This window comes from Oratosquilla oratoria, chromosome 15, assembly GCF_046742065.1.
Source record: "Oratosquilla oratoria isolate Oo_2021 chromosome 15, ASM4674206v1, whole genome shotgun sequence".
NCBI lineage: Eukaryota > Metazoa > Arthropoda > Malacostraca > Stomatopoda > Squillidae > Oratosquilla > Oratosquilla oratoria.
The window spans coordinates 63,261,767-63,274,216 of NC_134791.1; the positions used below are offsets into that span (position 1 = coordinate 63,261,767).

At 39.9% G+C, this 12,450-nt stretch overlaps 1 protein-coding gene across 4 annotated transcripts in view; it reads right to left on the minus strand.

Moving 5' to 3' along the window:
• Window positions 1-313: 313 nt before the first annotated feature.
• LOC143033477 (RUS family member 1-like) overlaps window positions 314-12,450 on the minus strand; it is an 85,036-nt gene continuing 72,899 nt past the window's right edge. For 3 of the 4 annotated variants that reach the window (XM_076198961.1, XM_076198962.1, XM_076198963.1), the window contains exons 10-11: window positions 867-996; window positions 315-635 (exon numbers count right to left, since the gene is read on the minus strand). In XM_076198961.1, the coding sequence (XP_076055076.1) occupies window positions 577-635; window positions 867-996 (189 nt within the window). In that variant the 3' untranslated portion in view covers window positions 315-576. Of the gene's footprint in view, window positions 636-866; window positions 997-12,450 lie in introns of all 4 variants that reach the window. The other variant, XM_076198964.1, reaches the window with a different exon arrangement.

Consider the following 12,450-nt stretch of genomic DNA (forward strand, 5'->3'; position numbering starts at 1 on the left):
AGTGTCGCAAGACACAGCACATCCACAGCAAGGCCGCTTCATTAAATTGGCGACCCCCCTCTCCGTCCCCCCATGCATAAAGGAGAAGACGGGGAGAAATCCCTTCGGGCTGCGTCAAAATTTGCTCACACATACTACCTCACCCCCCATCCATTCCACCTCATGCATCATAACATCATCCATATACAACCATTCTCCATTCACCCCTGTCTTCTGTCCTCTCCCGTCCTTCCTCAACAGACATTCCCCTCTTCCCCAAAGCCCCCTTCACCCCATCCATCCACCTCATCCTAGGACATCCCTTCATGTTCATAAAACAATAGATTTAATTCCAAGCTACAAACCCCAATGACCAACAGAACATTTCAAAGATTTAGTACTAGTGCCATACAATTTTAACATGAGAACAGGATCCAGAATAATGGGATTAACACAATTTCAATTACTTGGTCCAGTGATGCTGTTTACAAACTTTCCCATGACTGATGTCAAATGATTCTATTCAAACAAGGAGCAGGACACAAAAGACTCCTGAGCCATTATGTTGCTACTTCTTGAGTTCTTGAGTGATGTGGTCTATGTAAGGCTGTACCTCCATTCATCAGGAGCAAGAAGCAGTGGATCTACCTTCCAACCTAGACAAGAAAATTTAAATGGTTAACAATCATGACACAAAATTCTGAATATCAAGAAAAATTCAGAAGGCATCAGAGGAAGTACTGGTGCAGGAGGAGGAGGGGGAGGAGAAGGAAGAGAAGGTGAAGCAGGTTGTGGAGGAGATGGGAACAACAGAAATATATATCAAATTGAAAGAAGGGAATAATCTAGTTTTGAAAACAACATTCTTGAATTTCTTAAATACCCACCTTCTTCTTTGGCTGCTTCCTTGAAATCCTGGTAGAGTGCATGAGAGCCACATTTTACTTTGCTTATTATATCACCACTTGGGGTGCTTAGCTTCATTCCAGTTGTATCTACCATTGCAAACTGAATATTCTGGAAAGAGACAACAAACATACATACATATAAAAAAAATTCCTTTATAAGGGCAGTAGCCAAAGTCAAAGGCATAAATCCACTCTCACCCATTTCATCCCCACATATTCCACTCCCATTCACCACCCCTACCTCCCTCTTTTTTTGGCTCCTCCTGGATGATGGGTCATCCCTGCATCTCACCCACTGCCCTGGGTCAGAAGCAATCCAGTACAACACAGCACATCCACACCAAGGCCACTTCATTTAATCAGCAACCCCCCTCTCCATCCCCTCACACAGAAAAAGAGAATATGGGAAGAAATCCCTTCAGACTGCATCAAAATATAATTCGCATGAACTCTCTCACGCCATCCCCCACCCACTCCTTCCTTGCATTACAGCATCATCCATACACAACCATTCTCCACTAATCCTATCTTGTCTTCTTCCTTCCTCCCTCCACAGACATTCCCCCCTTTCCAATTGCCCCTTTAACCTCAGCCATTCATCTCATCCTTGGTCGCCCCCTCATGTTCACCTCCTCCACCTCTCATGTTCACCCCCTCATGTTCACACCCCCTCTACCAATCTTTCTTCACTCATTCCCTCTGTGTCCAAGCCATCCCAATACTCCTTCATCAACCCCACCTCCCAACTCCCCTTTCACCACCGTTCTCCTCCTCACTTCTCACTAGTCTTTCTTCACTCATCCTTTCCATGTGTCCAAACCATCCTAATACTCTCTCATCAACCCTATCTCCCACATCGTAACACAGACAAAGCTGCAGAAATAATCCAGCCATACCTTGATACACTCAACACATGGTTCATCACAGACTCAAAATAGCTCCAACCAAATCTACAGCAACACTTCTCACCAACTGGACAAAAGAACACAAATACATACCTCATCTCTACATCAACAACACTCTAATACCACACACAAACACACCGAAAATTCTTGGTGTAACATACGTTACATCCATGTCTTTCAAACAACACATCACAAACATAAAAAACAAATACACACCTAGACTTAACACACTTAAGTCAATCACTGGAACAACATTTGGACAAAACAAAGAAACTAATATAACAATATACAAACAATGCATATGCTCAGTGATGAATTATGCGAGTCCTGCATGGACTCCTAATCTCAGTGAGACACACCACAACACCCTTCAAATCATACAAAACAAAGCCCTAAAAACAATTACAGGCTGCACAAATACAACACCTACAGACCATTTACATCATGAAACAAAAGTCCTCAAAGTCAAGGACCACCTCGACATGAGAGGCACACAAACACTTGCTGCAGCCACCACAAACACATCACACCTGCTACACTACATAGCAGAACACCCACACACACCAAGAAACATTAAAACAACACCCAAAGACCTGTATCACACACAGATACTCTCTTCTCTTCCTCCACAACCACCAAATACCAGCCTCCGGAAACATATTCATAATCATATCACTCACCGCTCCATTAACACACTGAAAGACAACACACTGCTGCATGCCAGACCCCCTGATATCCACCCTTCTGAATCCTCTCTCCCACAAAAGGACAGAGTCCACCTGGCCAGACTGCGATGCAGCCACCACCCAGCACTTCTAAGCTACCAGAAGAGGCTGGATGACCGCATTGTGAACAGCTGCCCAGGAAGTAACACTTCACCCCATACTATTCAACACATCATGGAAGACTGCATCATACAATCACGCACATAAACAACACAACATACACTCCATAAAGTATTTGTGGGAAAACCCCGTTTCGGCTGTGGCATTCCTTGGGGAGACAGGACTGTTCAGACAGACAGTCTAGGGAACAGCAACAACAACAACTCCCTTTCCACCCCCATTCTCCTCCTCACCTCCTCATTTCTCACTATATCCAGCCTAGTAACCCCCATCATACTTCTCAGACACCTCATCTCAAACACATTCAAACTCCTTCTCTCTTCCTCTCTTATGTTCCATGTTTCTGCCCCATACAGTGCTATTGGCACAATCACTCCTTCATACAGTCTCCTCTTAGCATCCATTCCCAAATGTCTATTCCTCATTACATTCTTCAATCCACCAAGGCATTTACTCGCTTCTCTCAATCTACATTCTACCTCCACCTTCACTCCACCTTTTCCTGCCACATTTGCACCCAAGTATCTAAAACTATCCACTTCCTCCAGTCGCTCTCCCTTAATGCTCACTTCCAGTCTACTGCCACTTTCACCCCTTGTACATCTCATCACCTTACATTTACCCACATTTATCTTTAGCTTTCTTCTATCACATACTCTCCCAAACTCTGTCACCAACTTCCTCAATCCCTCCTCCGATCCTGCCGCAAGCGCAGTGTCGTCCGCAAACAACAGCTGGCTCACCTCCCACTTTTCTCCATTTTCTTTAACCATCTCCAATCCCTGACCCACTACCCTTGCATTTACCTCTCGCACTACCCCATCCATGTATAAGTTAAACAGCCAGGGCAACATAATGCATCTTAGACATGGAAAGGGAAATGAGTAATAATAGAAAATGGTGGGAGAATTAATTCATGGAACGAAGTTAAGAAATTGTAGAATTAATGGAATGTTTAGCCCAAACTAATATTGAGATATCCGATCTAAAAAGAAAAACTCAGAACTAAGAACTGAATTTAAGGTAATGAAAAATTATATAATAGAGGTTAAGCGTGAAAATGAAAAGAGGAAAATTAATGACACTACCAATAGTGAAAACTTAAAAAAAGAGGTAAATAACAAAATACAAGAAATGACTGAAAGAATTGAAGAAAACTTAGGTGAGGAAAGTATGCAAAAGATTAAGAAATGGAAGGAAAACAGAGAAAATTAAGAAATTGCCTTTAAAGAATTAGTCCAACATCAAATGCAGGAAAATACAAAAGATACAATCATTCAAGTAATTAAAGAAAAGGCAAATTGGGTTAGAGATGCAGTGGATAGAAAAAAATGTATTGTGGTATATGGACTAAGGGAAAACATGGTCTGGTGAGGTACATGAGAGAAAAGGCAGACAAAGAAATAGTAATATCAGTTTTAAAAGAAATAAAAGATGGTGATTGGGAAGTAGAGAAAGATATAGAAGAAGTGTATAGAATGGGATAATATTCTAAGGAAAGTAATCGACCACTAAAGATAAAACTAAGATCGCAAATGGTGGTAGAAGACATTATCACAAAAAACAAGTTGGCAAGGAGCAAACACTACTACAAGATATGGATAAAAAGAGAATAGAGTGTTGAGGAATTAGAAAAAAAGACATTAAAGGTGAAGCTAGGGAAGAAATGCGAGGAGAATGGAGACCGAATGCAAGAAATTCTATTGGAGGGTAATCAACATGAGGCTGAGAAAATGGTACATCAGAATGGGCGAAACATACAGAAAAAAAGATGGATAAAGAAAAAAATTAAAAGTGGCCTATACAAACATTGACAGATTAATTTCAGGACTGAATGAACTAAATGATTACCTGTTTGATGAAAAACCAGACATAATGGGAACTGTGGAGATGAAATTAAGGGGGCCAATACCACCCAATAATGTTGGACATGGGTTATACAATTATTGGATTAAAAACAGAAACGAGAAATAGGGAGGAGGAGTCATTTTCTTGGCCAAAAAATACTTTAATGTGACAAAGATTACTGAGGGTAAGAACAATGTAGAAATGATCATGATAAAACTCAACGACACACATGAAAAATAGAACATTTGTAGTAATTTATATACCCCCAAATACGAGCTTTTGGAAAGAGAATGAGCATTTAAAATGTCAGAAGATACAAGGCATTCATTAAACGAGAGACTAATGGGCGGGGGTAACCTGATAATTATGGGGATTTTAACTGCAAAGAAATTTGCTGAGAGGAAATGGCAGTGAAGGGCAGAGAGGATCTGTGGGGTAATGTATTACTGGACATGATATACAATGACACAATGGATCAATGAAAACACCAGGTACAGAAGTAATGAAAAACCGTCGAGACTGGATTTAATATTTACAACAGAATCTGAAATCTTGGATAAAATTGAATACAAGACACCACTTGGAAAGTGACCATATACTTATAGAGACTGAACTAAAAGAAGAAATATATTTGGAGAGAAATGAAAAGTACAGAAAAGGATTGATGTACAACAAAACAAACTTTGGAAAACTAAAGAAATTCTTTCAAAATACAACTTGAGAAAAATTCTACATGGAAGGGACAAAAGTGGAAGAGACATGGGAGATCTTGATGGATATCTATAATGAAGGAGTGAATAGGTACGTACCAAGACAGAAACAAGAGAGGGTGTACATTAAATGTTGGTTCAATAGAAGATGCAGTGAGGCTAAAGATAGAAGAGATAAAGCTTGGAAAAGATGGAGAAAAGATAAAAAAAACCTGGAAAATGGCAAGTATATAAGCTATAGAAATGGGTATGTAAAAGTGCGAAGAGAGGAAAAAAGGAACTATGAAAAGACATTATAGAAAAATGCAAAGAGCAACCCAAACTATTCTCTAGATATGTGAATGGTAAACTTAAAAATAAACAGGAAATGGTGAAACTACGCCAAGGAAATAGAGAATACACAGAAGATCTAGAAATGGCCTAAGTCATGAATAATCATTTCAAGTCGGTTTTCACTAGAGAGAAGGTACAGTATAGGGACAAAGGAAGTGCAAAATAACAATAACACAAAAAAAATAATGGAGCAATTAACAAGGAAATTGCAGAGCCCGGATGGAATTGCAAATTGGATACTAAAAGAATGCAAAGAAGAACTAATGGCAAAGTGGCATTTACCTATATGGACGAAGAAATGATAAGGAAAATACTTACTACACTAATAAGACCAAAACTCGAGTACGCAGCATCACTTTGGACACCCAGTACCAAAAAGAATATTAAGAAACTAGAAAGATTACAAAGAGCGACAACAAAACTAGCATCGACACTCGCCGAACTAACTAATTTATTATTATTTACTATTTACCTGTTTGTTTGTTATTCAACTATACCTATGCATTTATTTATGTATTTTATTTGTTATTTACATTATTATAGTTTTTATTTATTATTAATATGATTTTTTTTTTTTTTTTTTTTTTTGCATCCGACCTAGATATGGATCAAAAGGTCTCCTGTCGGCATGCTCCGCCTTTGTAATCCTTTGTAAAGACTATCCAAATTGAACCTACCAACTCTGGAACAAAGAAGAGAAAGAGGAGATTTGCTAACTATCTACAGAATAATGAAAGGAATGGAAGTTTTAGACAGGAACGACCTATTAATGTGGGGCAACGGTAAAACAAGAGGACACGGAAAAAAATTGAAAAAGGATAGTTATAGAAAAAACTTGAAAAGGAACAGTTTCCCACACAGAGCGATAAATACATGGAACAAATTAGACAACAAAACAGTATGTGCTAACACTATACAAGATTTTAAGATAAAACTTGATGCGGAGAGATACAAAGACGGATCACCACGAGCATAGCTCCCCTCCCGTATATTACAACTAGGTACAACTAGGTAAATACTTAAAGAAGGAGAAATACCAAAAGACTGAAAAAAATGCCAACATTGTACCAATATATAAAGGAGGAAACAAGGAAGAACCAACTAATTAAAGACCAGTCTCACTAACAAGCACTGTAGCCAAAATTTGTGAGAAAATTATCAAGAATAGATGGGTAAAACATCTCAAAGAAAATAATATTATAAACCCAAGACAATTTGGATTCAGACAGGGAAGACCATGTACCACAAATTTAATCTGTTTTTACTCAAGACTAATAGGTATAATACAAGAAAGGGATGGATGGGCTGATTGTGCTTTCTTGGACTTACAAAAAGCCTTTGACAAGGTACAAAAAAAAAAGATATATATATATATATATATATATATATATAGACTCTATATATATCTTTATATATATATATATATATATATATATATATACAAGACAACCTACTAAAATATATGGAGGACTTCCTGAATGGTAGAAAGATAAGAGTAGCACTTAGAGAAAAATATTCAGGTTGGAAGGAGGTGATTAGTAGAGTTCCACAAGGATCTGTATTGGCTCCAACAATGTTTGTTATTTATGTGAATAACATGGATGATGATGTGGAATGTTACACGAGCTTCCTTGCAGACGATGTTAAATTGTTGACGAAAGTAAAAAAAGACAATGGATTGCGAATCACTACAGGGAGACCTGAACAAGGTTTGGAAATGAAGTCAGAAATGGGAAATGAACTTCAACATTAAGTGCAGCATAACGGAGTTCGGAAAAGTAAAAATAGAATATCAGGACAATATAAAACTGGAACTAAGGAGGTAAAGAAAATGGGATCTGAAAAAGATCTGGGAGTAATCATCTTAAGTGACTTGTCTTTTGATAAACAAAATTGTCGGAGAATCCTATAACTTGTTAAGGTCAATAAAAGTGGCATTTACATATTTGGATAAAGAAATTACTAAAACAAAAATATCAGCCACACTAACAAGGCCTAGACTGGAATATGCAGTGACATTATGGTCACTCAGTACCAAAACGAATATAAAGATTGAAAGAGTCCAGAGAGCAACCACAAATTTTGCTTCAGCACCTTCAAATTTGCCATATGAAGAGAGACTGGCAAAATTGGAGTTACCAACTTTGGAATCAAAAAAGATAGTTATAGATCTGAAGAACAGTCTTCCACACTTGGAACAAACTGGACAAAACAATAGTGTGTACAAAAACCATACATGAATTTAAAAGCAAACTAGACACTGCAAGATACAGAGGCAGGACACCATGAGCGTAGCTCCCCATCCCATAAGATACAACTAGGTAAATACATACATACATATAACAAAGGTAGCCAAAAAACGAAGACATAAAAACCACTCCCACCCATTCCATCCCTAACATACTCCACTCCCCTATACCCTCTTCCCTCCCTCTTATTTTGGCACCTCCTGGATGACAGATCATCCCTCCATCTTGCCCACTGCCCTGGGTCACATGCAGTTTCACAAGACACAGCACATCCACAACAAGGCCGCTTCATTTAATCTGCGACCCTCCCTCTCCATCCCCTCATGCAGAAAAGGAGAAGACGGGGAGAAATCCCTTTGGGCTGCGTCAAAATATTTCTCACACATACTTCCTTACCCAGCATCCCCCACCCACCAACCATTCCATCTCATGCATCACAGCATCATCCATATACAAAAATTCTCCACTCACCACTGTCTTTTGTCCTCTCCCATCCTTCCTCAACAGACATTCCCCTCTATCCAAAAGCCCCTTTTACCCCATCCATCCATCTCATCCTAGGTCACCCCCTCCAGTTCACTCCTTCCACCTCTGCCTTCAACACCTCTTTTACTAGTCTTTCTTTACTTATTCTTTCCATGTGTACAAACCATCCCAATACTCTTTCATCAATCCTATCTCCCAACTCCCTTTCCACCACCATTCTCCTCCTCCTCACCTCCTTTCTCACTCTATCCACCATAGTAACCCCTATCATACTTCTCAGGTACCTCATCTCAAACACATTGAAACTCCTTCTCTCTTCCTCTCTTATGTTCCATGTTTCTTCCCAGTACAGTGCTGTTGGCATATTCACTCCTTTATACAATCTCCTCTTAGCCTCCATTCCCAAATGTCTGTTTCTCAGTACACTTTTTAATCCACCAAGGCATTTACTTGCTTCTCTCAATCTACATTCTAACTCCACCTCCACTCCTCCCTTTCCTGCCACATTCACATCCAAGTATCTAAGGCTATCCACTTTCTCCAATCTCTCTCCCTTAATACTCGCTTACAATCTGCTGCCACTTTCACCCCTTGTACATCTCATCACCTTAATTTTACCCACATTTATCTAACTTCCTTTTTTTACACACCTTCCCAAACTCTGTCACTAACTTCCTCAGTCCCTCCTCTGATCCTGCTACAAGCACAGTGTCGTCTGCAAACAGCTGGCTTATCTCCTACTTTTCTCCATTTTCTTTAACCATCTCCAATCCCTGACCCACTACCTTTGCATTGACACCTCACACCACCCCATCCATGTACAAATTGAACAGCCAGGGCGACATGACACATCCATGACGAAGTCCCACCTTTACCTCAAACTACTCACTCTCTCCATTTCTAATCCTGACATATGCTCTACTACTCTCATAAAAACTCTTGACAGCTCCTAAAAGCTTTCCTCCTATCCCATATATCTGCAATACCACCTCCTGTCTACCCTGTCATAAGCCTTTTCCAAATCCATAAAAGCCCAAAAAACATCCTTACCTTTTCCTATAGCTTTCTTACATATCTGTCTTACCACAAAAATCTGATCTACGCAATCCCTACCTGTCCTAAACCCACACTGTTCCTCACCAATTACTCCCTCTGTTCCTCTCCTAATCCTCTCAATCAAGACCCTCCCATAAGCCTTCCCAACTACACTTAACAAACTGATCCTTCTGAAACTACTACACTCGCATTTGTCCCCTTTTCCCTTGTAAAGTGGAACTATACAGGCACTCCTTCAGTCCTCTGACACTCTACCCTCTCTTAAACAAACATTAAATAACCTCAACAGCCAGTCCACCATCACTGTACCTCCTTTTTTTAGACATTCTGCATGACATCCATCCAACCCAGGTGACTTACCTGCTCTCGTCATTTTAACAACTGCCTTCACTTCATCCTTCCTTATTTCTCCTCCATTTTCCTCACTCTTTATGGTCATTTTCTTAGTGCTTTCCACTGCAACTACCTTTCTCTCCCTATCCTCCTTCACATTTAGCAACTCCTAAAATACTCTCCTCATCTTCCTCTTCTCTTCCATTATCATCTCTCCATCTGCACCTTTTACCTTTTCTTCTCTACTTGATTCACCTCTTCCTCTTTTAATTTCTTTCCAAAACATCTTTTTATTACTTTCAAAAATTTCTGTCATACTCTTACCCCATTTCACATCTGCTCTCCTCTTTGCTTCCTTTAACTTATGCTTTACTTCTCTATTCTTTGTACCTCTCATATGATTCTCATCCTATTTTGTAACCTGTGAAAGATCGCTTCTTCTCTTCTACCTTCTTTATTTCCTAATCCCACCACTCACTACCCTTCCTTCTATTTCCTCTCATCCTCCTTGTTCCACACACCATCTTTACACACCTTGTGACTTCCTCCTTGAACCATCCCCATTCCTCCTCCACTCCTAGTACTCTATCCTTCATTCCCACTCCTCTCTCAGCTCCTTCTTGTACTCCTTTTCTTTTTCATTAAAGCAGTTCACTCTAAGCACCTCCCTACCTTCAGTCCTTTTCCTCTTTCTCCATCTATCTTCCACTCTCAACTTACCTTCCACCAAAAAATTATCTGATATTCCTCCACTCTCTCCCCTTAGAATATGTATATCCTTAAATCTTCCTACTATTCCCCTGGTTACCACTATATAGTCCATTAACGCCCTATCTACCACCCATCCACCACCTCTCCCATGTGTACTTATCCTTGACTTTCTTCTTAAACACTGTATTTGCTATTATCAACTCTCAAGACACATCTCCACCATCAACTCTCCACTAAGATTTTTTCCTGGAACTCCACATTTACCAACCACTCCATTTATTGGTTCATTTCCTATCCCAGCATTAAGGTATTCTAATACCACTACATTGACATTTCTCCTTAAATTCTCTATGCAATCATTTAAATCTACCCAAAAAGTCTCCCTTTCCTCTACACTCTTCTCACTAAAAGGTCCATATGCACTTACAAAAACCCACATCTCCCATCCCAGTTTCACCTTCATATTAACCTTGAAGAAACCTCCTTCCACTCCACCATACTTTTACCTATCTCTTCACTTAATAGTTTAGCTACCACTTCTCCCTTGTCCTCTCTTCACTCCTGAGATCCTCCCAACTACACTCCCAAACTCAAACTTGCCCCTCCCTTTCAACTTAGTTTCACTCAATGCCAACACATCCATCTTTCTTCTCACAAACATACTGCCTATCTCTTCCCTTTTACTCTCATCTGTACCACATCCATGCACATTAAAAGACCCAAACCTTAGGGTACTGGTTGGAAAACTCCTCCCAGACCCTCTTATGCCTTTACTTATTTTTTATAGAAATGTCCCCATGGCAGCTACAGGGAAAAGGATTCATAGTCCTATCCCTGTCCCGTTTTTGTCGCCTCATACAACTCAATTGGAAAGACTTGGTGGCAGTATTCTTTTCCTACACCACAGGGTTCGGCGAAATGAGAAGATTGATATTCAGAGAAATGGTACAAGACAGTAACAAGAGTGGGGGGGGGGGGGGGGGACAGCATAACTGAGGGACAGTTGCAGTACAATAATACATTTCTCTATGAATAAAGATTTTCTCTACCACAAAATTATATGTGCCTCTGGTCCATAGGGGTGCCCAATATAGACCCTAAAGTATCAACTGCATGCTACTTAGCAGCTTTTAATCCCACAACAATATGCAGCCAATACTCCATATGGGTAAGGGGAGGGGGGGAAAAAAAAAAAATCTCTCTTTAAACAATGTATCTCACTATGTACCAAAAGGCCTATTCCCACTTGTAAGAGAGGTGGCCAGCCAAGACATGCACCCATCCTTCACCCATTTGTTTCCCCTTTTATCTGTTCCTTGTAGATGAAAGCCATCCATGGGCCCCACCCACTACTCAGGTCAGAAGCAATGCAGCAAGACACAGCAACTCCACAACAGGATGTGACAGCCAAAGATGGTTTACCCCTACTACTTCATCATATGACATCCCTCCCTTATTGTCCCCTCACAACTAATTAGAGGAGACGAGGAGAAATCTCCTTGGCCCACATTAATTTGTCATCCATTCACAATCACTCTCCAGTCGCACCTACTCCTTTCCATCTCTCTTCCTTGTTTAAATGAAATTCCCCTTATACCCAAGCCCACTTCACCCCATCCATCCATCTCATTCTGTCTTCCCTTCAAGATCACTCTATCCACCTCCACCTTCTGCACTTTTTGCTAGTCTTTCTTCACTCCTTCTTTCCATATGCTCATACCATCCCAGTTTTCTTTCATCAACACTATCTGAAAGTTCCCTTTCCACACCCAGGTTCTGCTTTACTTAATTTTTTACTCTATCCATCCTTTTAACCCCCATCATACTTCTCAAACATATATTTCTCCTTTCTGCATTCCTTACAGTCTTTGCCCCATATACTGTTGTAGGCACAATTCTTCATACATTCTTTTTGCATCCATCCCCAAATACCAATTTCTCATGACACTTCAAAACCCAATTTGGATATTTATGGAATCAGCAGAAAGAGAACCTTATTCTTAAGATGGGTTAATTCCGTATTACCATTATACTGCAGTCTCAACAGGCAGACTGCATTAACTCCACATTTTTTCTACATTACTAAA